At 59.2% G+C, this 27,620-nt stretch overlaps 7 protein-coding genes across 13 annotated transcripts; 2 read left to right on the top strand and 5 right to left on the bottom strand.

The window, feature by feature from the left end:
* Positions 1-144: 144 nt before the first annotated feature.
* IFI35 (interferon induced protein 35) lies at positions 145-3,882 on the bottom strand. 3 transcript variants are annotated; one of them, XM_050327725.1, is made up of 9 exons: positions 3,628-3,882; positions 2,993-3,130; positions 2,574-2,732; positions 2,122-2,232; positions 1,690-1,834; positions 1,284-1,417; positions 922-1,111; positions 533-639; positions 145-411 (listed from the first exon to the last, which is right to left on the bottom strand). In XM_050327725.1, exons 2-9 carry the CDS (start codon positions 3,059-3,061, stop codon positions 217-219), a joined length of 1,110 nt encoding a protein of 369 aa, XP_050183682.1. In that variant the 5' UTR covers positions 3,062-3,130; positions 3,628-3,882; the 3' UTR covers positions 145-216. The 3 variants fall into 3 exon arrangements, with proteins under 3 accessions (XP_050183682.1, XP_050183681.1, XP_050183680.1); XM_050327724.1 differs by having other exon boundaries at positions 3,664-3,881; XM_050327723.1 differs by lacking the exon at positions 3,628-3,882 and adding an exon at positions 3,214-3,352.
* A 73-nt stretch (positions 3,883-3,955) lies between these two features.
* RPL27 (ribosomal protein L27) lies at positions 3,956-6,035 on the bottom strand. 2 transcript variants are annotated; one of them, XM_050327773.1, is made up of 5 exons: positions 5,889-6,035; positions 5,707-5,789; positions 5,400-5,569; positions 4,758-4,868; positions 3,956-4,046 (listed from the first exon to the last, which is right to left on the bottom strand). In XM_050327773.1, exons 2-5 carry the CDS (start codon positions 5,785-5,787, stop codon positions 3,998-4,000), a joined length of 411 nt encoding a protein of 136 aa, XP_050183730.1. In that variant the 5' UTR covers positions 5,788-5,789; positions 5,889-6,035; the 3' UTR covers positions 3,956-3,997. The 2 variants fall into 2 exon arrangements, with proteins under 2 accessions (XP_050183730.1, XP_050183731.1); XM_050327774.1 differs by lacking the exon at positions 5,889-6,035 and having other exon boundaries at positions 5,707-5,790.
* Positions 6,036-6,042: 7 nt separating this feature from the next.
* Positions 6,043-9,748, bottom strand: RUNDC1 (RUN domain containing 1). The gene is made up of 5 exons (XM_050327689.1): positions 9,389-9,748; positions 8,637-8,795; positions 8,179-8,377; positions 7,834-7,923; positions 6,043-7,287 (listed from the first exon to the last, which is right to left on the bottom strand). The coding sequence occupies exons 1-5, from the start codon at positions 9,710-9,712 to the stop codon at positions 6,422-6,424; spliced, it is 1,638 nt and encodes a 545-aa protein (XP_050183646.1). The 5' UTR covers positions 9,713-9,748; the 3' UTR covers positions 6,043-6,421.
* A 68-nt stretch (positions 9,749-9,816) lies between these two features.
* PTGES3L (prostaglandin E synthase 3 like) lies at positions 9,817-11,957 on the top strand. The gene is made up of 7 exons (XM_050327772.1): positions 9,817-9,972; positions 10,293-10,406; positions 10,542-10,608; positions 10,914-11,012; positions 11,380-11,469; positions 11,558-11,611; positions 11,724-11,957. The coding sequence occupies exons 1-7, from the start codon at positions 9,965-9,967 to the stop codon at positions 11,730-11,732; spliced, it is 441 nt and encodes a 146-aa protein (XP_050183729.1). The 5' UTR covers positions 9,817-9,964; the 3' UTR covers positions 11,733-11,957.
* A 148-nt stretch (positions 11,958-12,105) lies between these two features.
* Positions 12,106-16,906, top strand: AARSD1 (alanyl-tRNA synthetase domain containing 1). 2 transcript variants are annotated; one of them, XM_050327716.1, is made up of 13 exons: positions 12,106-12,219; positions 12,294-12,416; positions 12,489-12,648; positions 12,831-12,888; positions 13,239-13,395; positions 13,486-13,602; positions 14,235-14,365; positions 14,535-14,601; positions 14,794-14,885; positions 15,162-15,216; positions 15,786-15,880; positions 16,015-16,146; positions 16,740-16,906. In XM_050327716.1, the coding sequence occupies exons 1-13, from the start codon at positions 12,181-12,183 to the stop codon at positions 16,744-16,746; spliced, it is 1,233 nt and encodes a 410-aa protein (XP_050183673.1). In that variant the 5' UTR covers positions 12,106-12,180; the 3' UTR covers positions 16,747-16,906. The 2 variants fall into 2 exon arrangements, with proteins under 2 accessions (XP_050183673.1, XP_050183674.1); XM_050327717.1 differs by lacking the exon at positions 16,740-16,906 and having other exon boundaries at positions 16,015-16,238.
* Positions 16,907-17,863: 957 nt separating this feature from the next.
* Positions 17,864-20,745, bottom strand: G6PC1 (glucose-6-phosphatase catalytic subunit 1). Its single transcript, XM_050327733.1, has 5 exons — positions 20,475-20,745; positions 19,882-19,991; positions 19,453-19,561; positions 19,090-19,205; positions 17,864-18,990 (listed from the first exon to the last, which is right to left on the bottom strand). Exons 1-5 carry the CDS (start codon positions 20,702-20,704, stop codon positions 18,479-18,481), a joined length of 1,077 nt encoding a protein of 358 aa, XP_050183690.1. The 5' UTR covers positions 20,705-20,745; the 3' UTR covers positions 17,864-18,478.
* Positions 20,746-24,170: 3,425 nt separating this feature from the next.
* Positions 24,171-27,512, bottom strand: LOC126646359 (membrane primary amine oxidase-like). 3 transcript variants are annotated; one of them, XM_050327671.1, is made up of 5 exons: positions 25,943-27,512; positions 25,644-25,844; positions 25,555-25,558; positions 24,654-24,783; positions 24,171-24,496 (listed from the first exon to the last, which is right to left on the bottom strand). In XM_050327671.1, the coding sequence occupies exons 1-5, from the start codon at positions 27,510-27,512 to the stop codon at positions 24,194-24,196; spliced, it is 2,208 nt and encodes a 735-aa protein (XP_050183628.1). In that variant the 3' UTR covers positions 24,171-24,193. The 3 variants fall into 3 exon arrangements, with proteins under 3 accessions (XP_050183628.1, XP_050183626.1, XP_050183627.1); XM_050327669.1 differs by lacking the exon at positions 25,555-25,558 and having other exon boundaries at positions 25,559-25,844; XM_050327670.1 differs by lacking the exon at positions 25,555-25,558 and having other exon boundaries at positions 25,559-25,818; positions 25,905-27,512.
* Positions 27,513-27,620: the final 108 nt, after the last annotated feature.

A 27,620-nucleotide genomic window follows, 5' to 3' on the forward strand; every position in this document is an offset into this window, starting at 1 on the left:
CGCAGAGCGCGGCCCGGGGGCCCGGAACCGCCGCCCCCGGCCCGGGAAAGGCACAGCCTCTCCGACGGCTCTTACACGCAGCTCCCGTCCCGTCCCATCCCGTCCCGTCCCGACCCCAGCATGACAGACACGGTGCTCTTGCCAGATGCTTTAATTCCCGCCGTGCCCGGGGGCACACGGAGCTCAACAGTCTCGGGCTAACGGGGCGGGCCAGGACTAGCCCTGGGTGTCCTCCACTAACACGGCCAACCCCGTCCGCCCTGCTGGGACATAGGTGAGGGAATCCACCTCCCCACCGCCGCGGCTGGCCTTCTGGAAGTGGATCTCCAGGGTGTCTTTCATGGACTCCTCAGCCAGCACATCGGGAATGCCAGAGAGCAGGACAGTCCTGGGGCAGCGGGAGGGCTGGAGCTGGACAGAGCCAGGGGTGAGCTGTGTGGTGGCATAGGCAGAGGGGCTTCAGGAGCCCCCCCACCTGTGCTGCCTCGGCACAGGCTGGCAGGTGCTGCTTGCTCAGGGTTTGTGCCTTTACCTGCAAGTCGGTGATGTCTCCATTCATGTATGGTGATATTTTGACTTCGTATTTTCGTCCCAGAATAGGAATCTGGACGTGTCCTCTCTCAATTAGCGGCTCTGCCACTGAAGATAGAGAGGAGAGTCCTGAACTGCCCAGGCCCCCTATGAGCTCCAAGGCAGGTTATGTCCCTGGCACAGGCACCAAGGCTGACACTGCCCAACTCACTGTCAAGCTCACCTACACCAGCATAGTCTCAGGGGAGGCAGGACAACCTGGGCTCACTGTGCCTTCCCTGTTCCTCAGACACAGCAACATGTGCCCTCAGGAGATTACCCGTTTCCCTCCAGCACAGGCTGGGCTGCTCCACCCTTGCCAGCCACCCAAGCTCAGCACACCCCACGCACCTCCATCCTGTGCGAAGGTCAGCACCACCTGGTTAGAGTTGTCCAGGAACTCCCTTCTCTCCACCTCGCTGCCCCCATTCTTTTTCTTGCTGAAGAAGAGCTCCAGCTTGTCCAGCAGTGTCTCCTCAGAGATGTCCACGCTGGGCAGGTCAGACACAAGGATGTTCCTGCTGCTCTGAGTCAGCCTGATCTGTGAGTGGCACAGGCCATTCAGCATCAGAGTAGGAGCAGCCCCAGAGCTCAGGGGAGCAGCACTGAGCAGGGCTGGTAGCAGTGCCCTGGTAGTGGCAGGCTCAAGCAGGGGGCTGCATTGTGCCCAGGGCAGCTCTGTGGCTGAGATGCAGCAGGTTCTCAGGGTCTACCTCCAGAGCAGATGGCAGCAGTATCTCCACAGGTGCTGCCTGCACCCGTATTCTGCACTGGTCAAGGTCCTCCACTTCTTCCCAGCAGCTCAGCTCCACCATGTGCTCTTTCATCTCTATGATTCTCTGGGCCACTGCAAGCAGGGAGAGCCCCAGCACAGGGCAGTGACTGCCTGCTCCCAGTGGTCTGTGGGACAGGACAGAGCAGGGAGAGCCCCCAGCACAGGGCAGTGACTGCCTGCTCCCAGCGCTCTGCAGAACAGGACACAGTGCAGGCAATGCTTGGGAGAGAAGCCCCACACAACACAGGTGGAGGGGCAGCACCGAGCCCTGGAGGGGACACAGGGCAAGCCCCAAAGTGATTGAGGAGGACACCAGGCCAGGGCAGTGCTCTTCTCACACTTACCCTCTGCCTCCTCAAAGGTGATGAGAGCTGAGCCCCCTGGAAGAGGGTAGTGGATTTGCGGGGTGAGCATCAGTTTGTTCATGTCCTCCTTGTTTGCTACAAGTTCCTTAAACACCATTTTCTTCTCTGGCAAGTCAGACTGCATCTAGGTTGAAGTACAAACAGCACCTGGAGGAGACCAGACCCTGCGCAGGCATGTCTCAAGCTCATGGCTCAAAATAAACAGCTGGAGAGCCTCAGCAGAGCCTCTCGTAGGGTCTGGCTGTGCCTGGAGTCCCAAAGCCATGACTGGAGCTCCTGGCTCTGAAAAGGAGCCACAAGCAGGAGCTGTGCCAGTCATTACACAGTGCCCAGCTGCATTTGCCTGCAGCCTCTCCAGCCAGGTTGTACTTTTGTCAGCAGACCAGGGCACACACACACACAATCTATTACCATCACAAGATCACCCTGGGAGCACCTCTTCAATTTTTCCAGTTTGTTTTCCAGGACCTGCTTCTCCATCCTCAGTCTGGTGTTCTTCTCCCGTTCTACCAAAATGTCCATCTGGAAGGAAGGAAAGAGGGGGCAGTAAGGGAACACCAGGACGTGAGGGGCTGCAGCACACTTCTCATTCTCAGCACAGCACTGTTCTTGGACACAGCTTCACCCACACCATTGTCCTGCTCGTGACTGCCTGCAGCCCTGCCCTGGCTCCTTGCCCTTGAGGACAGCCCTCCCTTCACCACCATGGCCCTGCCTCACTTCCCGGCACAGGCCTGTTTCCTGTGAAACCTCCACCAGACCCAGAGCAAAGAGACCTCAGAGCAGTGCAGTGAGCTGTGTGACGCAGCCCCTCCACCCCCCACGCCTTTCCAAGCCAAAGATACCATCCTCTGAACACCAACCTGGTGGGCTCTCTCTTCGTCTCTCTTTAAAGATATCTGATGCTCGATAATTTTATGCAGTATTTCTCCCTCTTTCCTCAGCTCCTGTGTCCTTTGCTCTGCAGCTTCCTTGGCCATTCGTAGCTTTACACACTCTTGCTCCAGAAGACTGTGAAGCTCCTGTGAGAAGCATCATCAGACAGTAAGACCCTGCAGTCATTGTGCCACCCAACTGGCCACCCAGCCCCGGCACAGGCTGCTCCTTTGGGAATGAGCCCGGATCCCAGGACCGGCTCTCTTCTCCATGGGATTAGCCCTCTCCACCGCCTCTGGCTCACAGTCCGAGACACTCGAGCTCATGGCCAGGGCCGGCTGGGCGGATCCCGGGGCGATCCCGGGCGGTTGGGATCCAGCCCATCAATGCTCTGTCCCGGACGCACCTTGAACCGCTCGATCTCCCGCCGGAGCTCCTCGGGGCTCTCCGGGCCGTCGGGATCCAGCCGATCCATCCCCTCTCCCGGCTGCACCGTGGACTGCTCGGGACTCTCCGGTTCGTCGTGCAGCCGGACGAAGGAGTCCTAAAGAGAGGGGTCTCAGCCGCTCTGCGCCGGCCCCTCCGCCCCCCAAACCCGCAGGTCCCCTCGGCTCAGCTCCTCCTCACCTCTTCCGAGTCCATCCCCGCGGCGCTGGTGGCAGCACGGACCGGAGCCCAGGGGAGCCTTCCCTGCTCGGTATCCGCTGCCCGTGGGCCCCACGCCGGCTCCCCTTTCGCTTTCGCTTCCGCGGCACCGCCCCGTCCCGCCCCGGCCGGAGGAAGGCAGGGACCGCCCGGGCCACCCCCCCCCGCCACGGCCCCAAACCCCGTCCACCAACCCCATCTTCCTCCTGCCCGCCCCGCGGAACTCGCCTCCCCCAAGCATCCGATTGTCCCGGCGCAGAACCGACCAGGAAATAAATACCTAGATAAATAAATACATACACAACCTCTTCCTGCCCCCCTCTTGGGTTCAACACCCCGAGCCAGCCCCTGGCTTCCCCCCAGCACCATCCTTAGGTTGGACCCCACATGGATCACCCTGCACTCAGAAGACACTTGGAATCATCCATTCACCTTCCCTCTTCCACCCTTTTTCTCTCACAGGAATCATCACAGTTTTGGGAATACGAGATTTCCAGTGTGGCAGGAATGACATCAACCTACAGGTGCAGGAGGGAAGAGTAGCCCTGGGCCCCCTCAGTGCAGGAGGCACCCCAAGGCAGTCCCAGAGGTGATACCTGCACCCTTGGCTCAGGTGCTGACACTCACCTGGACAACCACAGCCTTCCAGCTCTTAGAGACACAGAGCAAGCACAACCATACCACAAAGACCAATGCTTTTTTTTTTTTGAATAACATAACAATATGGTTTTTAATAAACATTTATTGATGCAACCTTGTTACACCCCTAGAATCGCAGCTTCTGGAAGAACCACTTGTTCTTGCCGGTTTTGTACCTGGAAGAGAACATAAAGTTTAGAGAAGGCTCTGTACCAGCAGGTTAACACAACCAAACCTGCACCTGAGCTGTCCCAGACAGACAAGAAGCAGCAACCAGCTTACTCAGAGACAATTCACTTGGTCTCTCCAGCCTAGGCTGCAACTAGACCTGCTTTAAATATTGAAACTCTAAGGGAAGCAAGTGCCAGCTTCCAGATTCCTCATGAAGGACACACACCCTGTGGTGGTTTCCAACCCCACGGGCACAGGACATGGCCATCCCACTGGACATCCTGTATGGAGAGCAGTAACCAGGAGCTGCCCTCAGAGAACAGTGCAGGGGCTGCTTGAAACACCCTGGGTCTGAGGCCACACAGCTCCTTCCTCTGAAGGAGCTTCTGAACAGAAAACCAAAAGGAATCGGTAACCCAAGCACTCCTAGGTAAACCATAAGCACTACCCCATGCCACTCAGCCCAGTGACAGAGAGGGAAGGGATGAACTGGCAGTGGGATGCCAGAGCACCCACTGGCACCTGAAAGGCCCTGTTTGCACTGGCACAATGCTGCACACACAGACAAGTGAGAAGGAACAAGCTCACCAAACACGCATGCAAGGAAGCTGGGGCACAAGTGCCAACCTGGGGACTCCAGGCTGTGGCACAGCCACCCAAGTCCTCGCCCTGGGGACGAGCACCAACACCACTGAAGAGACGAGCCCCCAACTCACCTCTCCTCAAATTTCACCTTGGCTTCGCGCCTCGCTTTGCGTTTCAGAGCGGGGTCCCTGAACACATCCTTATTGACCACTGTTTTGTCCAGGGGAATATCCACAGAATACCTGGGCAAAAGAACAGCATCATTTGAAAGGGCCACAGTACCTGGCACAGGGCTGAAAACCGAGCAGGGAGCCAAGAGCAGTCTAACTAGTGCCAGGTCAAGACGCTATAGCTCTTAAAGCTTCCTCAGTTAAGGAATGACTGAACCACTAAAGGATCCCCAGTTCAGCCTATAAAGAAAACAGCCAACTGCTTCCTGAGAGATGCACAGGTCACTGGGAGAAATGGCTCTGCCAGCCCCAGACAGAGCTGTTTCAAACTCTCATCTGCTGACACTCCCTGAGTAAGCAGAAGGTCCGTGTGGTTAAATTAAGAGCCAGCTGCCTTATTCCAGAAGTTCTTATTTCTCCGCAGCCTCAGCCCCTCAACTCCCTGTTTTTGCAGAGCCCGAGCCTCATGTTTACTCAGCCACGACATCAACAGCCTCAGTGACTCTGAGCGTTCACCAGAGCACACAAGAACCGCGATCCCCAGAAGCAGCCGAGACTCCTCCAGCCCCGCCGGCAGCAGCACTGCCTGGGGCACCCACTCACCGGGTGGGCATCAGATGGTTGTAGTTGTAAACCTTCACAAAGGACTTGATCTTGGACCTCTTGGCGATCTTCTTCTTGCCCATGGCGGCCGTCACTTTGCGCGGGTAGCGGTCGATGCCGGCCACCAAGGCGTGGCTGTACGGGCGGTCCGAGGTGCCATCGTCGATGTTCTGAAAACACACGGGGCCGCGGCGTCGGTGGCACCGCGGGGACCCCCACCCGTGCCGACCCCACGGACCCCGCTCGCCCGGTACGACCCCGCGGAGCCGCGCCCGGAGCGGCCCCGCCGCGCCAGCCCCGCGCTCACCTTGACGATGACGGCCTTGCGCCCCGAGTAGCGGCCGGCCAGCACCAGCACCACCTTCCCGGGCTTCATGAACTTCCCCATCTCTGCGGACACAGCAGCCGGCAGTCAGGCCGAGCCCTGCGCCGCGCCCCGCCCGCCGCGCCCGCGGATGGCGGCGGATCCCGCACCCGCCCCGCACTCACCGAGGCTCCGCCGCGATGGCGACCGGGCCGGAAAAGGAAGGGGTGGCCGCGCCCCGGCTTTTCACAGCGCAATCCGCGTCAGTTCCGCGCTGTGTCTCCGCCCTCCCCTTCTCCCGGCACGGTAAAGGGACACAGCACACGGCACGGTGGAGGGTTCGGTCCACTCGCACTACAGCGGTATTTAATACACCCCGGAGAGCACAGACGGTGAGAAATAACCACACAGGAGTTCAGCTGCAGGTCCCCGTGGCCAGCCCTCTGCCCCCCGCCCTCAACCACTCACTGGCAGCTGGGCAAGGCAGTTTTGCCCCTGAGAGCAGCAGGGCTGGGGTAAGGAGCTGCTGCCCAGCTCGCAGCCTCCAGCAGCTCTGCAGGGGCAGCCTTGGACAACACACACTTCCAGCATCATAACACTCTAAGATTTCCCTAAAAGCAAATACCAAAGAGACAGACTTGGGTCTTACAAAAGCCAGGCTTCTTGAGCCCAACAGCTGCCTACTTGTGGAAAATGGATGATCTACAATAAAAACACATCAAAAAGCATCTTTGATGTTTTTCAGCTGCCGAACAGCCAGATCGACCGGGAGACTGAACTTCAAGTTGCTCAGGCGGCTGAGGAGGGTGAGCGCGCTCTCGAAACCCGTGTTGGCCATGTAGCTCCAGGGCTGGTAGTGGGACTGCACCAGAGCTCCGGACTTGCAGATGAGGTTGAGCCAGGAGACCAGGCGCTGCTCGTTCAGTGCCATGCACACCAGCGCCTTCAGCTCAGAGTCCGCGCTGCGCTTGAAGGGGCCATGCTCCGTGAGCACCGTGTGGATGGCTGCCAGCAGGCTCTGCTTGGGGGTGGTGGCCACTGCTCCTGTCACAGGCAAGGCGAAGGACTGGGAGAGCTTGCGAGCTGGGGATTCCACGAAGGCCTGTCCGTTCTTAGCATTGTAATACTTGACAAAGAGCTCCCAGGGGTGCATGGTCCGCGGTGAGGGGCTGAACGCGGGGATCAGGCACGCGATGGGTGCCAACACCAGGCTCATGCCGGGGGAAGAGGCGTAGAGCCCGTGAGCCATCAAGTCCCGCAGAGCGACCGTCAGCTCCCTGCGCACAGCCAGAGTCAGCTCGTCTCTGCCTCCCAGGGGGACGTCCTGCAGCTCAGAGGAGCAGACAACCTGCTCTGCCTGTTGGTGTTTCAGGGCGAGCTGCCTCACCCGCTCCACCGACAACTCCAGTTTCTTAATCAAGGGGGAGAAGTCCTTGTTGTCTTGGTCCTTCTGCCAGAAGGTGCGAGGGATCTGGCCCGTGGTACAGCCAAACTGGCTGACAGCAAAGATCTGCAGCACAGCCAGCACACGGCGCATGAGCTGCAGGCCCGTTTCTTGCATCCTTTTGGCATCTTCTGGGTTCACTATCCAGGTCAGAAAAGAGAAAAACATACTCTCGTTAGGGAGTCAACAGCGCTGCTTGTTCATACACACAGAGGGAGTGTAAATGTCTGCAAATTCCATCAGGCCAACATTCTGACTAGCAGCAGATGCCTCATGCTACACTACTTAGTTCCAGTAAGTTCATGGGGTAAGAAGGGAAGTCTCAAACTCTGAAGAACACTGGATCCCCCCAGCTTACAGAGTTCAGAGCTTGAAGAGCATGAAATTACAGTATGTCAGGCTGCTCGGTCTGTCTGTGTTTTGCACTATCAGCAGTCCCTTCTCTTCCTGACCCCCGCTGAGTACCAATCCCACCCTCTCTGCCACACATTCAGGCTCTGTGACTACTCTGAGGATCACACAGAGGGAGGGTAAAAGAACTGGACACAGGCCCTCAGCAGTGGGACTGGGAAAGTACAGAGACCAGCTGCCAGGAAAAAGCAGAGTATGGCTGGTTTGTGCCTGTCAAAACTCCAGGGAGGGATAGCCAGAATTGTGCCGGCAGTGCCAAGCCCAGTGGTGCCCACCTCTGTTCCCAGAAGGCTGGGTGCTGGATTTGTAGGAGCCCCCGCAGTCACAGTGTCCATCTTCCGTCTTACCAGAGCTTCCAACTTCATCTACAACAAGGATTTCACACCATTATTTCACATTTGTGCATCTCAGCTGTGTATATGAAGTATTAAGGTCAACATTCCTCAGACCTCTCTGGACCTCTTTTGCCACTCTATCCTTTTCCTCACCATCAGTTTAGAGAGATTTGTACTTTTCTGTGACCCAGAAGCTGTTTCCAACATCTGTGACCTCCCTGCTCATGACTGTGCGAGAGAATTACACAGCAATTCAGTCTGCTCATCCAAAAACTCATCACTGACCCTGAATGAAGTTGATGAACATTTCGAGGTCCCTTATCTGGGTCTTCAGTTGTTCCACCAGCTGCTCCTTCACCCTGGCTGGATTTACAATCTGTGCTATGGCAGCATCCACCCGCTGCCGCAGTTCCTCTGGAGAGAGCGTTGCGATATCTTCGCTCAAGTCCATGTCCAGCTTCTTTATCAACTCATTTATAATCATCTGCAAAATACAAGCGAGCAGCATGATTTCACCAGGTGGCACTGCTGCCCAGGAGGCTCCTTTCCCAGACATTTGCTCGGAAACAGGATGCCTTTGCTGCACGGAAATAATTGCAAAAGGCACAGGACAGGTTCACATGTGTAGACAAACTCCTGACACTCTAATTCAGCTGCTAGTGAGAAATACAGATTGATAAGCACCTACAGTCTGTAAGAGGCTCACCAGGGCTAGGAAATACAGGAGGTTTTGCGAGCCTTACCCGTTGCCTTTCCATAACCACAGACTGTGGCAAAGAATCATAGCTGCCCTCTTGGTAAGCAAAGGTCTCCAAGTCATCCAGCTGTGTCTTGAGCTGCAGGATCAGCTCCCTGTGCTTCTCCTTCTGGACCTCAATTTGTTCCTGCTTCTCTTGCTCACCCTGAAAACAAGTTACCAGTAAATCAAATTGAAGACTTATTGTCATAGTCAGGTCCCAGAGAACAGGATCGTGACGTGAGGAATGTTTCCTGCAGCTCCATGCACTTCACTAGCGAGCACTGCAAACCAGCCTGAGAAAGAAATGTGTCTAAGCACCAAGGAGAGGTGCCGGCCACATCACCTCGTCTGACAGGGGAAGGAAAGTGCTTCTCCAGGCCTCCTGCACCCACACCCCACCTCACAAGGCCGGGATCCAGGAAGAAAGCGGCCAAATAACGTGAATGTAAATAACGCGTAGATATCGCAGATCCTCTGAGTCACCTGTGCCGCAGGTGGGAGCGGAGCGGTGACACACCACTCAGGGCTTCAGGGCACGTCCCTGCGAGCTGGCTCCGAGCCGGCAGGGCCCCGAGCGTGCCTGGCGCCCATCTCCGTGCAAACCCCAGCACCGCGGGCAGCGCTAACGGGCTGCAGCCGGGACACGCGCACCCACGGACACCGGGGCGGGCGGCGCGGGGCCAGGAGCCACGGGACGCCGGTGCCCTCCGTGCCCAAACAAGGCCCCGCTCCGCCCGCCCGCCCGCGGGCACTCACCGGGGCGGCGCCCAGCCCGTGGGGCAGCGGCGCGGGGCAGCCGCGGAAGGCGAAATCCTCCAGGTCGCGCAGCAGGCGCTGCTGCTCGGCCGGGCCGGCCCGGGCCACCTGCCGCAGGCGGAACTGCACCTGAGCGAAGTGCGAGGCGAGCGCCAGCAGCGCCCCGTGCAGCCGGCGCCGCTCGGCCCGCAGCCGCGGCACCGACTGCGGCGATCCGCCCCCTGCGTCCTCGTCCTCGTCCTCCTCCTCTTCCTCCTCCGCCGACACGGCGCCCACCGGCGCCCAGCGCTCGCCGGGGCCCAGCGGGCCGCCCTCCGCCTCCATGGCCGCCGCTACCGGCGCGGTGACACCGCGGCCGCCTCGCCGGCGCGGGGCGGGGCGGGGGGCGGGGCCAGCGCGCCCCCTCGCGGCCCGGCGGCGTCCGGGGGTGCCCGGGGGGGTCCCCGCGGGGCGCCCACAGCGGGCGGCGACCGGGCCGGGGATTGTCCGTGCCCCGCCCGGCCCGGCCCCCGCTCCCGGCCCCGCCGGCAGCCGCGCCCCCTGCCCGAAATAGCGCGGGGCGGAGTCGGCGCGGCCATGGCGAGGTGAGCGCGGTCGGACGGGACAGGCGGCGCCTGCACGGCGCCCGGTTCTTGGCCGGCGGCACCGCCGGGCGGGACCCTCCGATCCGGGGCAGCGGGGAGCCGCGCCGGGACCGGCAGGGGGGAGCGGGAACAGGGTCGGCCGGGCGCCCACCGCACACCTCCCGGCCGGACCCCGCTGCCAGCCCCGGGGCTCGACCCAGGCAGGGCCCGCGTCCGCGGCCCCTTCCTCGCCCCCCGTCCCCCGTGCGGGTCCTGCAGAGCGCTGTTGGGCACCGGGGGGATGTCCGCTGGTGACATCTTCTGGTCCGCTCTTCCCCAAGGCAACCTGCAAAGACACTGTGGTACGACCGCCCGCGGTACGTGTACCTGGAGTTCTGTGTCGAGGACAGCACAGACGTGAAGGTCGTCATCGAGGACCATCGGCTGGTGTTCAGGTGAGCAGCCACTGCCCTGCCGACTGGTGACATGGCCTGAACTGGGGGTTGTTTGGAGGATAGGGAGGGCTCTGTGAAAGCAGGACGTGCATGGCCTCAAGTCTCCTAAGCCAGGCTGTTACGGTGTTTTGGCAGTTGCAAAAATGCAGACGGTGTGGAGTTCTACAACGAGATCAACCTGTACGCCAGGGTCAACTCCAAGGTGAGGTTTCCCCCCAACAAACTGTTCTCTGCCAGCCTCTGTAAGGCTCAGAGTCAGACCCAGCCTGTGCAGTTTTGAGCAGTGTTGCTTAGCGTTGAGTCCTGACTGTTTCCTGAGAGCTTCATTGAGGAGAGCCCTGACCCTGCCCAGGGCTGGTGCTTGGGATGCTGGCTTGAAGAAACAACTTGTCTCCATGGTTCTGTGTCCCACTCAGTCTATGGGGGGCTGAGCTATAAAACCCTGTCTAGCTCTGCAGAGAGGAGTCTGACAGACACTGAGGTGAGGCACCCCTGATCTCTTGACAGGACTCACGGGAGAAGCGCTCTGACCGGTCCATCACGTGCTTTATGAGGAAGTGGAAGGAGAAAGTGGCCTGGCCACGCATCACCAAGGAGAACATCAAGGTGTGTGTGGTGCCTGGCAGCCAGGACCAGCTTCAGCACGTGTCCTGTCCCTGTGCAGCACCTCGCAGCTCACAGGGACCCATCTGTCCCCGGGATAGACACAGAGAGCCCCACGGGGGACCCCAAGACAGAGCTCCCAAAAAATCCAGCATGACAGTCACTGTTAGTCCACAAATCTCTGCCATCCAGGAAGGATGCAGCACCTCTTTTCCTTGGCTCAGGCAGGGTCAGGACCGGTGACTGCAAGCAAAGGGACACCCCCGCTTCCTGCCTCTTCCCAGGCCCCTGACCTGTGCAGGAGCAGCCCATGGGCTGTGAGTCCTGTGGTGCTGCTCCCCTGCTCAGGGGATGCTTTCTGTGCCCACAGCCGGCCTGGCTCTCTGTGGACTTTGACAACTGGCGAGACTGGGAAGGCGATGAGGAGGTGGAGAGGGCCATGGTGGAGCAGTACGCAGAGGTGAGCTGGGCTGCTGGCCTCAGGGTCCAAGGGCACATCAGGTGAGTGCTTGGGATGGGGAGGAGCCAGCTGTTTGTTTCCCATCCAGATGCTGGAGAAGGTGACAGACAAAGGCCCCCCGCCAGCCATGGATGACCTGGATGTAAGTACCACCTGCCAGCTACTTCCCACCACCCCGCTGAGCAGAGCCCGGGCTCTGCCCTCTCCCGGTGCAGGGCTGGCCCGGTCCCTGGCATCTCCCCGTTCTCCCACAGGACGACTGAAGCCCGGGTCCCCGGGGATGCCGCGGCTCCAGGAGCTTCCCGACGCGCCGGTAGCACGCACCGATGGACAGGCAGCGCGGGGAGGGTTCTCCGAGGGAGCGGAGCTGCCTCTGCTCGTGCCCCGCCGCGGGCAGCGCACCCGACCCCCGGGCGGCAGAAGCGGTCCGGTCTGCCGTGCCCGGTTACTCGCTCGGGGCATCGGGCAATAAACGTGTACTGCCGCAATCGTCTGCTGTGCCCTTAGGCCGCCGCCGCCGTCCGTCCCCAAACGGGAGCCGTCCATCCCCAAACGGGAGCCGTCCGTGCCCAAACGGGAGCCGTCCATCCCCGCCGGCAGCGGGCGCGCTCCGCCACCGGGCGCGCTCCCGCGCGTCACCCCGCAGGCCCCGCCCGCTCCCGGCGCAGCGGCGGCCGCCACTCGTGCCGTGTCCGTGCCCGGGCGGTCGCGATGGTGTTCCGGTGCCAGCGGGACAGCTGGGCCCGGCAGGTACCGGGCGCGGGGCGCGGGGCAGGCCCCTGGCCCTACCCCCGGCCCTTACGGTGCCGCCGTGTCTGTCGCAGTTCGCCACCAGGGTGGTGTCGTGCCGGGCGGCGGAGCTGCGGCCCGAGGGCGGCGGGGAGCCGGTGCGCGGGTTCCAGGTGGTGCTGGAGGACACCATCCTCTTCCCGGAGGGCGGCGGGCAGGTACGGGCCGGGCCGGGCCGAGCCGGGGAGGGTCGGGCCGGGGCAGGCGGCGCTGACTCCTCGTGTCCGCAGCCGGACGATCGCGGCCTCATCGGGGACGTGCCGGTGCTGCGGGTGACCCGGCGGGGCCCCGAGGCCGTGCACTTCGTGCCGGCCGCGCTGGAGCTCGGCGCCGAGGTGCTGCTGTCGCTGGACTGGGAGCGCCGCTTCGACCACATGCAGCAGCATTCAGGTCCGTGCCGGTACCGGGGGTGGGTGCCCGGTGACACCCCGGTTATCGTGGGAGGGGGATGCCTGGCAGCTCTGCGTGCACAGTCTGTCCCCGGCGCCACTTGGGACAGGTCAGTGGGACACACACAGTGGGACTGAAAATACAAGCGACACTCAGAGCTGGTGCTTGCGTGTCTCTTCCAGGACAGCATCTCATCACTGCCATTGCAGACCAGATGTTTGGATTCAAGACAACGTCATGGTGAGCAGGATAAAGGTTCCCTTTGACCCCAGTATTACTATGTTTGGCATGTGCTGCCATGCTGGGCTGCCACATAGCCTGAACATCAATACACCAAAAGGAGTTTGGGCATTTCACCCAAGTTCAGAGGTCCTGGGAGAGGTGACTGACCTGGAAAGAAGCTGTACAAAGTGTTTGCTCTGTCTTGTCCTCCTCAAGTGTTTGGTTTGCACCTGGTGCTCTGAACATAACAGGGAGAGAAGTGTGTTTTGTTTCAGTCACCACATTCCTGGCAGTGGGATGCTGGTGCTGCACAAAGGGACCTCCTGGATGGTCTGAGCCACAGCAGCAGATGTTCTTGCTCGGTGCAGGGAGCTGGGCCGTCAGCGAAGCCTCATTGAGCTGGACACCCCCTCAATGACAGCAGAGCAGGTCAAGGCCCTGGAGATGAGTGTGAATGAGAAAATCCGGGACAGGGTCCCTGTGACAGTGAGGGAACTGGCTGCAGATGACCCTGAAGTTGAAAGAGTAAGTGGTGGGAGAGAACTGATGGCATTCACAGGACCAGAATAACTGAGCATGGGTGTCACCTTGTTTGTCACTGTTCTCCTCTGCCAGGTGAGGAGCCGGGGGCTGCCCGACGACCATGTGGGGCCAGTGCGCGTTGTGGACATCGAAGGCATTGACTCCAACATGTGCTGTGGGACTCATGTCTCCAACCTGAGTGACCTGCAGGTGGGTGATTGCAGCAGAGCTGCCTCTGGGAGCCACACTCCACAGAGAGCACAGCAGGAGACCCTGGGATCCAGGGGCTGCTCCAGATTGTCCCGGTGGGGAAGGGTGTGGTGGCAGCCCTGGGCTGGGGGAGCCCCAGCAGGGTCACACGTGGGTTGGCAGCCTCAGGCTCCTTTGTTCCCTTGTAGCAGAACTCATCCCTGTGTGCAGCAGGGACATCCCTGTGCTGCCAGTGCCTCTGTGGAGAGGGCATGCAGGGTATTGGCTGCGTTCCCTCTGCTTAAAGCTCTGATATTTTTGAGTGTTTCTTATGGATAAGAGATCCTCTGTGCAGGAAGATGGTGATAAAACTCCAGAGCTGCCCTTAAGTATGTGTGCCTTTTCAGTTGCTGGTTGGAGTCTGTTTCCCAGCAGAGGCATCCACATGCCCTGCAGAGTGCAGCCCATGACTGGAGAATTGCATAAATTCCACTGTACCACCATCTTGGGTTTTTTTGTATGTTGGCCTTATGATTGATTTTAATCAATTTATTTTCACTGGCACAGAGTCAATATTCACCACAAGGCATAGAAATGACCACCTGTGTATATAACCAAAATACTGTTCTGACCAGCACAATTTTCTTTTTAAGGTTATTAAACTCCTTGGCGTGGAAAAAGGGAAAAAGAACAAAACCAACTTGATTTTCTTGGTGGGAAACAGAGTGCTGAAATCAATTGAACAAAGTCACAGTACTGAGAAGGCCCTAACCTCCCTGCTCAAGTAATAACCCTTCCACTTCTGTTATTTCATCTTTACTCTTCCTCCTGACAGATACCCCATAAGCCTCAGGGTACAGCTCCTGGGGCTGTTTATGATCTGCTTTTGCTCCTTTAGGAAATCCTTCCTTTGTCCTTCAGAGCAATGATCCAAACTCTCCCTGCTCTTTCAGAAACGGACCAGGTGAGCACGTAGAAGCTGTGAGAAAACTGCAGAGCTCTGTGAAACTGCTCCAGAAGGTACGAGAATGCCCAGGAAAAGTGGGTTGTGGCTGCCTCCTGTAGACCTGAGCTTCAGTTGTGGTAACTGAGAATTGAATCGTAGGCCTCATTTTTTGTGGATATTATGACAAGTGCTCTAATCTCTAGGAACACAACTGTGTTCACACTGATTTCTCCAGCTGCAGTACAGTTCATTTGCTTCTCTTTCAGAATAACCTGAACCTGCTTAGAGACATTGCCGTTTTGATAGCTCGGGACTTCAAGAGCAAACCTGCTCCGAGGCAGCTGTTTGTGTTACACAGGTATGGGAGAGCTCAGGGAAAAGGGGCCAGCAGTCTCTCACATGTATTATGGCAGTTGCTTCTCCCACATCTGTTCAGGCTTGTTTTCTCAAGGAAAAGTACAAACTAGGTGAACTAAATATTAAACTGCCTCAGCCTGCTGGGAAGTTCTGTAATTAAAGAAATCTGTTGGTAATTCAGTCGCTGACTTCTGGTTTTGTAGCTGAGAAATTACTGCATCCATCTCATTTCTTCCTTTTGAAGTGTTTTTTTTTTTTTTTTAACCCATCCATACAGGAAAGAGGGTGATTCTGAATTTATGAACATCATCGCTAATGAGATTGGGACAGAGGTGAGTTGGTGAGGAAGACTGACCTGACACCACCTGTTTTCCACCTGAGCTGTACACAGGCAGGGGCTGGCCAGGCTGCTGTTCCTGCTGCAGTCATGAGCTGCAGGTCTGGTTCCTTTTGACAGTTACCTGAGGTTACCTGTCCCCAGCAGCCTCAGTCTGCAGGGAAATCCTCAACAGTGAGAATTCAGAGGACTGGGATAGAGCCTGACCCCCAAAGCTGCACAAAGTCTCACTGGATAGGGTGGGATGGGATAGGATAGGATAAGATAGGATAGGAATAGAATAGAAAGAGTAAACTGTTTCAGTTGGAAGGAACCTACAATACTCATCTAGTCCAACTGTATCCTTTTAATTTGAGATACCCCAGTATCATGTTGTCCCAACAACAGAACCAAAGGTTCAGAAGCCACTTTCCTTTTACTTTTTTCAAGAGGTCTCTGTCTCAGTAACACACATAAACTTCTGAATTGTCAGTGTGCTGTTCGGGTCCTGTGGCCAGTGTCTGTCCTTTCCCTGAACAAGGAAGGTACTGGTTAATCTGCAGCAACATCCATCTCTGTCCACAGGAAACCCTGCTATTCCTGACTGTGGGAGACGAAAAAGAAGCAGGACTCTTCCTTCTAGCTGGACCTGTTGAAGCAGTTGAGAATTTAGGTCCCAGGTAAGGTGTTCTGTGGTTTGTTTAAAATTATTCCTGACGTTGCAGCCTGAGCAGCTGCACAGTGTAATCAGGCACAGATCCATGTTTGCTGTCTGGAGCAGGTTGGGCTGCAGCCTGTGGTGTTGTTGCTGCAGGGTGGCAGAGCTGCTGGGAGGGAAAGGAGCTGGAAAGCGTGACCGCTTCCAGGGCAAGGCAGCCAAGATGAGCCGTCGAGGAGAAGTGCAAGCTCTGCTCCAGGAATTCATCAGCCATCGAAGCCCCGAAGTGTAAGAAATAATTCTCAAAGTAGGGCTGCCTTCCCTGTTTTGCACAGACCCCACTAACTCCTCTCCTGGAGAATAAAGACCTGAACCCAAAAGCTGGTGTGCACATGCTCTGGGCAGGCTGGTTTGGTGCTCACGGAAATGGGGAGGGGATCTGCAATCCGTGCTTTGCTGCAAGGGCTCTTTCATTTCCCCAGCCAAATGGTACAGGGGTTTAAAGTAGTCCTTAGTTTACCACTTTGTGAGGTTACTAAAACCAAGAGGGGCCTCTGGCTGGCAGTACACTGGGGCCTTTTGCTTTGCACCAGTTGCTGAGGAGCAGTTGCTTGACAGTAACGCTCAGCAAGAGGCCACTGGTCCTCCCTGACACCTTGGCCTGCACAGGGACAGAGAGCATCCAGAAGGGAGAGTGGGTGGTCCACGGGCAGGAGGTGGTTCCCCACCACGTACCAGTCCTTTCCCTTGTTGAGATGCAGTTGTTATTGGTCCTTTTTTGAACATTGAGGGTTTCTTGGGCTGGTGCAGCTGCAAACTCCCTCGGGATCAGGCAGCCCTGCTCCCAGTGTTCCTTAAGCTTGCCTTTCTACCACGGACAGGCCCTGAAGCTGCTGCAGTCTCAGCTGGAGGAACTAAAGGGTGCTGTGGAGCCACAGTGGGGCACAACAGGCGATTTGGGATTTTTTTTTCTCCTTCTTACTAGAAATGGCGTGACAGGTTCACTTTAGATGTTGGCAATAAACAGAGAAATAGAATAAAAGAAACCTCCATCCTAACGAAGTTTATCTGTCATGAACAAAGGGATGGTGAACCCCAGCACATGATGTTCCCACAGGTGGCTGCTGTGGGGCCACAGGACAGTGTCAGCACACAGGGAACACCGCTGGGGCTGGAGCTGGGTGTAGGGTCAGTGCTGCAGGCACTGGTGTTGTTCCGGTGAGATTCTGCACACACACACACACAGTCTGACAGGAAGAAAGTATCTGCACCTCCGTATCTATTTTAGGCTCAGACTGAGCGAGGATGTTTACTGAAGGAGTGAGTTGCTGGGCTGTACAGCCTGCACGGCTGGAAGCTGGAGGGAGCGCGGGGCCGCCGCGGGGGGCCGGGATGCCGAGGCTGGGGCTGGGATGCCGAGGCTGGGGCTGGGATGCCGAGGCTGGGGCTGGGATGCTGAGGCAGAAGCTAGGATGCTGGGGCCAGGAGAGCCGAGCTGTGGCAGCAAAGCAGCTGTGACCCCACACAGCCACTTCCTGCACCCGGGCAGGCGTTGGGGTGTGTGGTCCACCCCGACACCAACCCTGCAGCACAGCCAGTTCTGTCCCCACACCCTGGGAGTTCAGCACAGCCCCAGCCGAGCCACTCGGTCCCAAAGCTGAGCTTGTTTCTGTAAGCAGCAAGAGGTGACACGAGTTTGTCCCTGTTCTTGCCACAAGGTGCACCCAGGAACTTTGGATAAACAGCACAAAAAGCAGCTCATCCCTTCTTCCCACCCCATGTGCTGTCAGTGTCCGACTGCAACCCGGGGCGAATGGCAAAGACCTGGGACACCTGGCAGTGCCCTTCCCAGTGATCTGAACGTGTTTTACAGGTGTTGGTGTTTCTCATCAATCAGGAGAGAAGTCCTCCCTCCACCACCCACAGTCCGTGCCACAGCCCTGCGCCCAGGAGCTGATCCTGCATCCCAACGGCACAGGCCAGCGGGACACTGGAGCTCACCAGCTAAACACACCTTCAGCTTTAATAAAACACCTCCTGTGCACAGCCACACCCCCATGTCACGTGTGTATAGATACGTGGAACGTATGTACACACGCAGGTGTACGCTCACCCCACGCTGCATCACAGCAGCAAACACCGAACGCCCCAGAGCCGAAGGGTCCCTCATGCTGGCACTTTATCTCCATGTCCCAGTGTCTGCCCGTTCCTGTCACAGAGCTGCCTCTCCAGCAGACCCCAGGCACCCAGGGGTGAGCACCCTGCTCCCGGTGGTGCCGTCCCCAGCCCTGCAGTGCGGAGCTGACGTGTCCCCACGAGCTGCAGAGGGAGTGCAGGATCTCCCCACCACTGCTGCTGCTCGGTCCCAGGTGGATAACCTCCACCCGTGGGTGCAGGAGGGGCAGCAGGTGAGTCCTGGGAGTGCAAGGCTCGCTGTGCCATCAGCCAGGGCACGACTGTCATGGTGGGAGCCACCCGGCAGCGCCGCCAGCCCAGCCTCCAGAGTCCACTCCCAGTTCAAAATCAGCAGGGAGCACACAGTGGCTGGGGTGCAGCAGGGCTGGTGGGTGCCCCTGAGACCAGGGCCACTTGCCTGGGCACAATTACCTGCAGGGACGCCCTAGGCAGCCTTCTTGTCCTGCGTGGCCAGGAGCTGGGAGAGGCAGTAGGGGATGAGGCTGACAGTAGTGAGTGGCACAGCTGCGCTCTTGCAGAAGGAGAGGGCGTAGAAGAGCAGCTGCATGTGGGAGGGTGGCTTGAAGGCATCAAAGATGTGGAGGATGAGGAGGGAGGCAGCGACGCAGCCCAGGCGGAAGGGCAGCTGCTGGCCCTGCTTGCCCCGGCAGCTCTTCTGGTACATGTGGGAGTTGACAGCCAGCCCCAGCCCGAAGAGGATGCCCAGGTTGCGGAGGAGGCTGGCAAAGGGGGTGGTGTCGATGTGGACCCACTCAGGGTGGCTGCACCACCTCTGTGCCTTCTCCAGTGTCCAGAGCAGGTCCACGCCCAGCACCCGCAGCAGGAGGTAGAAACCAATGGTGAAGCTGAAGAGGAATAAGGTGATGCCCGTGTACCGACCCAGGCTGGCGTGGTAGATGCAGCGGATGTGATGAAAGGTCTTGGCCACAGCCATCCCTGCCAGTAACAAAGCAGGAGCACTGGTCAGTGCTTGGGGAACTGCAGTCCAGCATGGAGGAGCCGCAGGGAAGGGCACGGGGGATCTGATGCACTTACCTGAGAAAACCCCTGCGATGACTTGGTGGGGGAAGTGAGCGGCAAGGAAGACTCGGGACAGGCAGACACAGACCTGAACTGCCCAGAACCCCGTCCAAAGCACCGTCCACAGCACCCTGCGAGGGGCAGGTGGCCACATCAGTGCCAGGACCCAGCTCTGCTTGTGGAACTGCCCTCCCTTAAACACCTTAAATGCCTTAAACAGTGCCTGGCTCTCTGCCAAGCCCATCCTCATGCAGACCCCAGCTGGGGTGCCACAGCCTGGCTGTCTGTCCACAGCCTCGTGCCTCGGTGGGCTTGGCTGTGCCAGTCAGTGCTGCAGCTGCCTCTGCCCAGCACAGGTTGTTCTGCTGCACAGCTTACCAGTATCCAAATGTCCTCGACTGCTTCTTCCCACCAGCAGCGGAGAGGAGGGCCACTACCATGACGTAGTACACACCTGCAGCTCCCATGGCATGGCCAGATGGGCTCCCTGGGCAATGAGAGAGCCCCAAGTCAGACCTGGTGTGGGCCAGAGCTGGGCACAGGCAGGGTTTGTGCTGAACCAGCACATCTGCACCAGTGGTCAAGGTCTGCTCTGTGCAGGGACTTCCCTGCCTCCCCCCGCTGCAGGCAGAGCTGGTGTGCCTGGGAGCACAGCAGTAATGGCCCTCTCTCAAGAGCTGGCCAGGAGCATGTGCCACTGGTGGGCTGGCCAGCCATGACTCTGCCCAGACCATCACCCCCCTCCCTGAATGTGCAGGTCACCCTGGGCAAGTGCCCACTGCCCCAGCTGGGGCTGGGGGACCCTACCAGGGCCAGTCTCGCAGGTGAGCGGGAACTGCTGGATCTCTGGGGCGGACTTGTTGTTGTAATAGTCCGTGTCGTGGACCCACCAGTATGGTCTCTCTCCAAAGAGGATCCTGAAAAGAAAGGAGAATGGAGTCTGAGGAGGTTTCAGGCACAGCTGCAGCTTCAGCTCTGTCCTGGGAGCTGGAAGAAGCAAAGGACCCACGAGTGGTCCAGGGCATCCCGACAGACACAGCATACAGCTGGTCACTTGGTTCTGACAGCTGACACTGCTTCTCCATGTCCCCATCCCCGGCCCCGAAGGGGAAGAGCAAGAACTTCCTGGGTGCAAGTCAACGCCACCTCCCGTGCTGAGGGGCTCTGTGCAGCCCCTGCTCAGCACCACAGCCCTGGCTGATGAGCAGGGTCTGTTTGTAGAAGGCTCCATCTCTCTGCCTGGCTCTGAGAAGGGGGGAGCTGTTGCTGCATAGCTTGGGAAGGAGCTGAACTCTGTTCTGTGTTCTGCTCCAGCATTGGGGCTGAGAGCACCCAAGTGGCCCACGTTAGTCCAGCTGTGCCAACACGCTCGGAGGGAGCTGTGGCTCAGGGCCACTCACCACTTGAAGACAAGGTTGAGCCAGTCTCCGATCACAGCCACCCAGATGAGTCTGATGCCCACTGCCTCGCTGAAGTGGAACCAGATGGGGAAGAGGACAAAAAAAGCATTCCTGAGGTCAGCAGCATAGGAGATGAAGAGGAACCAGTCCTGGGAGCCCTGGAAGCGCTGCTGCAGCCAGTGTGTCGTTTGGATGCCCAGGTCGTGCAGGAGGTTCATGTTGGCCTCCATCCTGCCCTCGGCTCGGCTCCGGCTGCCCCACGCTCTGCTGTGCCGCCGGAGTTTTATACTCTGCAGGGTCTTGTTTGCTGCGGGCAGGTCGCTGTCCCAGCACTGATCTTTGGACTCAAAACCACTTTTGCCAAAGGTGCTTCACCGGGGGGGGGGGTGTCACAAACATGTTTGGAACAACTTACGTCATAGGGAAAAGCAGGCTCCGAGGGAACACGGAGCACAGGGTGCTCCAGCAACAGCGCTGTCCCCTGCCCCACACTGTCCCCTCACTCAGGGGAATCCTGCAGCCACAGCTCCTCCAGCCACCCAACACAACAGTTCAGCTGCTCCAGCTGAACAGCAGCCTTTGCTCCATTATCTGTGTGACAGCCCTGCAGAGCTGCTGTGTCCGGGGCTGATACTGCTCCGACCTCTCTGCCATCTCCCTGTGAATCCCCACCAGAGCATGGCAGGGGTGCCCAGGAGGGTGGAGTAGGTGCATGGAGCAGAGGACAGGCTGCCTACCCCCCTCCTCATTTAACCAGGCCTTCACAAAATGGGAAACTTTCCAAGCCATTCCTAGAGATCCCTGCAGCCACAGCCAGCCAGGCTGGGGGTGCTCCTGGCTGCCAGCCATGTTCTCCTGGTCTCTGCTGTGGGGCTAAAGAACCTTTGCAAATAGGGACAGCATTCCTTCTGCCAGCACTGCTCCACTGGGTTAATCCCTCCAGCACCATCAGACCCCGGCTGAGGGGACAGAGCCAAACATGCCACTCATCCTACAGTACTGGATACCAGCCCTTGGCTGTTCCCTCAACCCCAGCCACACTCTGCTGTCACTGGGAGCACTGTGGGCACCACAACTTTATCATCTACAACCGCTGGTGCACAAACATGCAGCCCTGTGGCAGCAGCACAGGGTGCTCAGCCATCACCTGCCACAGCTGAACAGGCAGCTGCCCATGATGGGAGCAGGCAGCAAGGTGTTAATGATCAGCTGCCAGTGAAATGCATCACTTATCTCCCTCCTGAGCAGTCAGGTCAAGATCCTTGAACCGCTGCCATATGCTGTTTGTTGCTGTGAGAGCCATGTCCTGAGCAGAGTCCTGCCCACAAACAGTGGGGTCTACAGGCCCTGTCCCCCCTGCCCACACAGAGCCCAGGGGGCCATGGGGTCTGACAGCCCAGCAAACCTTCCTCCCTGGGATCAGGGGCATGAATGGCCTCTGAGAGCAGCAGTGCAAATGCTGTGGGGTCAGCCCCCCAGAGGCACATCCTTGCCCAGGGCTGGTCCTTCCCACCCCTCCCAGCCCAGCCTCCCTGCATCCAAAGGGGACAGTCTGAGCTCCTGACCTACAGAACACCCCAACGAAACAGGAGTTTGCAAAGCAATGGAGTCACTCTTGCAAAACACATTCCCTAACTGCTCGTTCCAGGGTCCTCAACTGAGAGTGGCTTTTTGGCCAGCGTGAAGGAATGCAACAGACTTGGCTTCGGCGTCAAAAACATTTTGAAACCATCAGCAGTAAATCCTCCACGGGAGATTTCACAGCAGAAAATGGGGCAAAACGTGCTGGGGGGATGGGGACGAGCACTCCAGTCCGCTTGGAGAGTCACTGCAGGAAACCTGGGGCTGCGGCAGGGAGAGACCAGGAAGCAGGAGAGAAGCAGCCACCTCCTCCCTCCCAGCGTGGAGGATGGAGTGGCACAGCCCAGCACGCCCCTGTGCAGTGGCCATGTGCATGTGGCACGGGTCAGGTCTGTGCCAGAGCTGCCAAAATCCTTCCAGTGGTTTCCCAGTACTGCTCTGTGCCCGGCACTGCGGATAAATCCCTGGTCCCAAAGTCACTGTGTGGGGCAGGGGCAGGTTGGGGCAGCAGGAGCTGCCAACCCACTGGTCACCACAGGGTTCTACATCCTGGCCCATCTGACAGCAGCTCGAGGAGCACCATGCCAGGCTCCCTGCACCAAGCAGCCACACTGGGAGCACTGCTGGGGACATGCACTGCAAACTGGCTGGGGAGGCTTTCTCAGGGGAGGAGTGGGGCCAGGCTGGGGGAACCTGCTTTCTGTCCTGGGCCTGTGCACACTGAGCTCGGGGTCAGCTGGCAGCCCAGGAGGAGTGTGCCTGCACTGGCAGCAGCTGCCCCTGGGACACAGAGCTCCGGATGGAGCCAGGGCAGGTGCAGCACAAGCGGGTGCTGTAACACAGTGTGCTGCATGCACTGCCACTGTTTGGTCCAGAACATTCCCAGGTGGCTGCAAGGTCCGGGCCGGGCAGCAGCGGGTCACTGCCAGCACGGGGCTGCGTCAGCAGGCAGAGTCCAGGCAGCACCACACACACGTGGGCACGAGGCAGCGGGCAGGGAGCCTGCCAGACACACAAGACCTCAGAGGACCCGCTGGGCACAGTCCCTGCTGTCACCCCAGGGCACCCAGGGGCCACTGCAGCCTCCCACCGAGCCATGGCCTCAGCTGCTCGCTGTGCACAACGCCCCTGGGTGCTGCAGGGAGCTGAGGTGGTTCCCAGGGGGAAGAACAGCTGCCATTAGGGCTTCTCCAGCCCCTTGCAGCATCGTTCTGGGCAGACCCAGCCACTACACCAAGGGGCCAGAGAGGATGGACACCCACCATGCCCCCATGCCCCCCAGGGCACCTCAGCACGTGCAGCCACATGCCAGGACTGGCATCACCCTCCCCGAGCTCCTTGGTGCCCCATCCCAGCCTGGCAGAGTGGGGATGGGCTCTGGAGCCTGCAGGATCCCACAGGCCAGGACTGCACACACGGCTGGGGGTGCAGGAGCAAGAGTCCTTGCACCGAGGGGCTAAGCACGTCGGGCAGCAGCCAAGGCCAGAACTGATTAATGCTGCTCAGAACAGCTGTTACACATTAACTCCTTGTTTGTCCCATGTGTCCCAGCAGGAGCCTCCTACCAGCACCCCAGGGTCCAGGAGCAGGGCTGGGGCACCCTCACACAGCCATGCCAGGCACTGTGATGGGCGCTGTGCCAGCCTCCTGCAGAGCTGAGCCAGGGCCACCCCTTACAGGGCACCAGTCTCCGCAGCATCAGCCATGCCGGGGTCTGGCCCCGTCCTTAGGAGCCACAGCAGCACCTGTGAACTACTCGGGTTTGGTTACCCACCCTGTCCATTGGGAAGGGCAGACACAAGGCTGTCCAGCTGGGGCAGTGCCCCTCTGGGGGGCATGGCCGTGAGCCCTGTCTGAGCGGAGGGGGGCAGCTGTGGGCACCCACCGCACACAACACAGGGTGGCACCGGACGGAGATGGAAAAATCACTCCCAGGGGCTGTTTGTTCAGAGGCTTTGGTTCCAGCTTTAGCAGCTCTGCAGTGCTGAAATGAACAGCTGAGCACCTTCCGAAAAACCGACCCCGAGCACACGGCACGCCGGGCAGGGGGAGGGCAGGTCCTGGGGCGGTGACAGAGCCCCTCCAAGCACCTGCCCACTGCCCACAGGGGTGGGGAGGGGGCAGCAGGCCCTGGCCCCTCAGAGCCCACCGGGTGGCGGTGCCAGGCTGAGGTTGAGGAAGCCCCCAAAGTGGAAGGGGGGAAGGTGGGGGGCACAGGCAGCAGCCGTGGGCAGGCAGGCGAGGGGGTTGGCCCCGCATGCCCTGGCGTCCTGCTCACTGCTGAAATAGACACTGTCAGGTGAGTCCACTGAGGGGTCCTCGTTGAAGTAGTTGTAGGGCCTCAGGAAAAAGCCAACGCTGTTCCCCACGGCCACCGTGTTGGGGACGTCTTCAGCGTGGGGGACGTGCAGGAACCCCACAGAGATCCAGGCGACCAGGTCCTGGGCAGGAGAGCAGAGAGGCGTTTGTCAGGCTGAGCAGGACTGCCAGCCTGGCGGCTGCTCAGTTTGGCTCCAGGACACGTGAAGCCAGGGCAGGAGCCAGGATAGCATCCACAGGGCTCAGCCCCTCTCTCCCCTCCCAGGGCCCCCAGCTTACCTCGTTAGCGATGGTCTCGTTGTTGATGAAGTCGGCGAAGGCGACAGTGGGAGTCCAGGGGTCATTCTGGTTGTAGATGCTGGTGCTGGTGGGCTCCTCCTCCTTCCTCCGGGTGACAGCCAGCTGGTACCTGCCAGCACAGGGAGCAAAGGGGCTTGTCCATGCCGGCACAGGGCAGGGCAGCCATGGCGTTGCTGGCTGGATGCAGCGGCAAACTGGGGCTGGATGCATCCCTGGTGCATCCAGGGGACCTGGTCTGTCCTGGGGCAGGGAGGGGAAGGGCTGGCAGGGATAAGCATGGCAGTAACAGGCAGCAACCTCAGCACCTTTGGGCTTGCAGGGAATGCCTTATTGCCCATGGCTTTCCCAGCATGGCTGGGAAACACAAATTGATCCAGGCACAGATGCTGCTGCTCAGTGCCCAACACAGTCCCTTCAGCCACAGCTACTTCTCATCCATACAGACTCTCCCAGCATGAGCTCTGTTAGTTCATCCTGGCAGCAAGACTGGTCTGTGCTTATCCCAAGCATTTTCCAAAGCACATTTTGTCCTCAAGGGAAGATATCGCAACCTGGGGAAGCCAGTGCTTCCCTTGGGAATTAGTCCTGCAGCTTGGTTCCCCTCAAAGAGAAAAAAACACATGTCGTTTCTCTAAGTTAGTCTGATCTGAGGTCAGATTCCTGCCTGTGACCTACCATGAGCAGATGCTATTGAGCAACTTTTCAAGGCAATTTCAGAGCCCAAACCCATGCACGTTCTCTGTTTTAACCCTTCCCTGCAGCTTGGCACAGGCCTGCCCTGAAGTGGCAGCTCCCCCACACCGGGAGCAGGAGGAGCCAGGGCTGCAGGGGTGAGTGGGGGAATAGGGAGTGGGAGCTAAGTGCTCCCCAGCCCTGGCACCCACCTGCCCCAGCTGACAGACCGCTCCATGGAGCTGCTGATGGGCAGGTGCTTCCCGGCAAAGCTGATGATCTGGATCCGGTAGCTGCGGGGGTGCCCCCACTTGTTGGGCTTGGGGCTGGCAAAGGAGAGGTAGCGGGGCATGGGGGCATTGAGAGGGAATGCTGCCTCATCCTCCCTCTCCAGCCTTTTCCTGCGGAGGTATGGGCGCTCTATGGTGTTCTGCGTGCTCCAGGGATCTTTGATAATCTCGTACTCCATGTCCTGAGTCTCCAGGAAGTTCATCTGACCTGTGAAGCAGAAGGGGAAACACTCTCGACCTCCACACCCCAGGCAGAGCTGCAGGCCACGGTGAACCACAGCCACGAGCAAAGGTGGCCAGACCTACCGCCGACATCGAGGTCCACCTTGTAGTGCATGTGGTGGAGGTGCATCGTTCCCAGGGTGTGGGGCCCAACCCTGTTGCCATAGTCAGTGCCTTGGCCGTGGAGGAAGGAGGTGCTAATGTAGCCAGTAGCATGCACACGGACCTCCACGGCCCCACTGCCGTGGAACATGAAGTCCCAGATGTAGTCGTAGTTAATGAGCGTGGAGATGGTTCTGATGACCAGCGTGTTTTTCCGCAGCCCACCGTAGTAAAAGGACTGTGAGTCAGAGAAGTGGCGCCGCAGGGGGAGGGCAGAGTCGTGCTCAAAAATGCAGAGTGAGTTTTGGTTGGTTTTGGGAGTATCTGACTCTGCCAGGTAGTGCCAGTCCACATAGGTTGCCGTGTAGGGGCAGTCGAGGCCCTGGACTAGCTCGTAGGCAAACCTGCCGATGCCAAAGCTCCCATCCAGGTAGCGGGTGGACATGCCCCCGGGGCAGTTGGAGCCATACAGGGCTAAGGCTTCCTGGAGACTCAGCTCATAGACAATCCTCTCCCCCCGGTACCTGATGTCAAAGAAGTGAGGGCCAGAGTTGGGGTTCATGCCAAAGGTGATGCTCCAGCCCTGGTAGGTGATGTGATTGTCCCTGACGTTGTAGCGGGGACCCTGGGGCTCAAACTGCAGTGGACCCAGGGAGCTGGGTGGGTGGCGGGGCCTCATCGAGCCCAGCACTGCATCAGCCTGGGGCTTCTTGAGCCTGACGACCTCCAGCGTGCGGGCCAGAAACTCCTGCTCCAGATCCTCTGTGCTGGCAAAGTACTGGCCATTGTAGAAGACTTTGCGCAGCTGCCAGCGGGAGACGTGGAGGTCCCTGTGCTCCACCAGCACCTCCAGCCCCACCGGTGACAGGTAGTAGCCGGTGCCAGCCACGTTGTGGAAGAGGACAAACCAGGTTGTGCGGTCGCCAGACCTGAAGCCCCGCGGGGCCGTGGTGAGGATGGCCAGGTCGGTCCCGTCGGACTCGCAGCACGTGGCGAGGAATTGCGGCGCCTTTTTCAGCTCCCTCTGGATGAGCGCGTTGATATCCGTGTACTCCTTGCCAGTAACAGGCCTGCGGTGGTACGGCACCTTCCCCCCGTACTTCCGCACCGTCACGTCCCGGTGGTACGCCGGCGTGGGCAGGGGACCCACCACGTACTCGGTGACGTTGGGGTCTGGCTGGTTCCCAAAGTACAGCACGGCCAGTGCCTCCCGGGCGGGACGAGCCCCCCCGCCGTCCAGGAACCACAGCACCTCCGCCTTGGCAGGGACCTGCAGGTCCACGGAGGCGATGCAGTTGTCCAAGGGCTTGGCGTGCGAGGCATCGACCAGCGGCACCCCGAGGTTTCCCCGCAGGTACCGCACCACGTGCGCCATCTCCTCGGGTGTCAGGTCAGCAAAGACCAGGCTCTGGCCATCCTCGGTGTCCTCCTGCTCCGGGGGCAGGTGCTGGCAGGTGCTGGGGGCCCTTCCTCTGGTCAGCAACACGCAGACCAAGGCGAATATCGTGGCCAGCGCCAGACCGAGGAGGAGGAGCACGGTTTTCACGTTCATGCCTGCTGAGGCACCGAGTGCTCCTGCAGTCTGGCAGAATGCATTTCCAGCTGCAGAACCCACCCAGCGACCCGCGGGAACAAGGGGCTGGGCTTGGTTTGGGTTTGT

This window comes from Myiozetetes cayanensis, unplaced genomic scaffold, assembly GCF_022539395.1.
Source record: "Myiozetetes cayanensis isolate MyiCay16 unplaced genomic scaffold, myiCay2020 scf34, whole genome shotgun sequence".
Taxonomy (NCBI): Eukaryota; Metazoa; Chordata; class Aves; order Passeriformes; family Tyrannidae; genus Myiozetetes; species Myiozetetes cayanensis.

Excerpts from the sequence above, each read along its gene's own strand:
- IFI35 (XM_050327723.1), bottom strand. Across the intron at positions 1,418-1,689 it reads CACCTTTGAGGAGGCAGAGG|TGGCCCAGAGAATCATAGAG; the intron begins GTAAGTGTGAGA and ends CCCTGCTTGCAG. Across the intron at positions 1,112-1,283 it reads TGCTGCCATCTGCTCTGGAG|ATCAGGCTGACTCAGAGCAG; the intron begins GTAGACCCTGAG and ends TGCCACTCACAG.
- RPL27 (XM_050327773.1), bottom strand. The coding sequence starts at position 5,787 with ATGGGGAAGTTCATGAAGCCCGGGAAGGTGGTGCTGGTGCTGGCCGGC. Across the intron at positions 4,869-5,399 it reads AACCATCTGATGCCCACCCG|GTATTCTGTGGATATTCCCC; the intron begins GTGAGTGGGTGC and ends TCTTTTGCCCAG. Across the intron at positions 4,047-4,757 it reads AAGGTGAAATTTGAGGAGAG|GTACAAAACCGGCAAGAACA; the intron begins GTGAGTTGGGGG and ends GTTCTCTTCCAG.
- RUNDC1 (XM_050327689.1), bottom strand. The coding sequence starts at position 9,712 with ATGGAGGCGGAGGGCGGCCCGCTGGGCCCCGGCGAGCGCTGGGCGCCG. Across the intron at positions 8,378-8,636 it reads TGGTTATGGAAAGGCAACGG|ATGATTATAAATGAGTTGAT; the intron begins GTAAGGCTCGCA and ends TGTATTTTGCAG. Across the intron at positions 7,288-7,833 it reads CCAGCCTTCTGGGAACAGAG|TGAACCCAGAAGATGCCAAA; the intron begins GTGGGCACCACT and ends TGACCTGGATAG.
- PTGES3L (XM_050327772.1), top strand. Across the intron at positions 10,407-10,541 it reads GACCATCGGCTGGTGTTCAG|TTGCAAAAATGCAGACGGTG; the intron begins GTGAGCAGCCAC and ends GTGTTTTGGCAG. Across the intron at positions 11,013-11,379 it reads TCACCAAGGAGAACATCAAG|CCGGCCTGGCTCTCTGTGGA; the intron begins GTGTGTGTGGTG and ends CTGTGCCCACAG.
- AARSD1 (XM_050327716.1), top strand. The coding sequence starts at position 12,181 with ATGGTGTTCCGGTGCCAGCGGGACAGCTGGGCCCGGCAG. Across the intron at positions 12,889-13,238 it reads GGATTCAAGACAACGTCATG|GGAGCTGGGCCGTCAGCGAA; the intron begins GTGAGCAGGATA and ends TGCTCGGTGCAG. Across the intron at positions 13,603-14,234 it reads CCAACCTGAGTGACCTGCAG|GTTATTAAACTCCTTGGCGT; the intron begins GTGGGTGATTGC and ends TTTCTTTTTAAG.
- G6PC1 (XM_050327733.1), bottom strand. The coding sequence starts at position 20,704 with ATGGAGGCCAACATGAACCTCCTGCACGACCTGGGCATCCAAACGACA. Across the intron at positions 19,206-19,452 it reads TCGAGGACATTTGGATACTG|GGTGCTGTGGACGGTGCTTT; the intron begins GTAAGCTGTGCA and ends TGCCCCTCGCAG. Across the intron at positions 18,991-19,089 it reads CATCGCAGGGGTTTTCTCAG|GGATGGCTGTGGCCAAGACC; the intron begins GTAAGTGCATCA and ends TGTTACTGGCAG.
- LOC126646359 (XM_050327670.1), bottom strand. The coding sequence starts at position 27,512 with ATGAACGTGAAAACCGTGCTCCTCCTCCTCGGTCTGGCGCTGGCCACG. Across the intron at positions 24,784-25,558 it reads CGGTCTGTCAGCTGGGGCAG|GTACCAGCTGGCTGTCACCC; the intron begins GTGGGTGCCAGG and ends CTGTGCTGGCAG. Across the intron at positions 24,497-24,653 it reads ACGAGACCATCGCTAACGAG|GACCTGGTCGCCTGGATCTC; the intron begins GTAAGCTGGGGG and ends TCTCCTGCCCAG.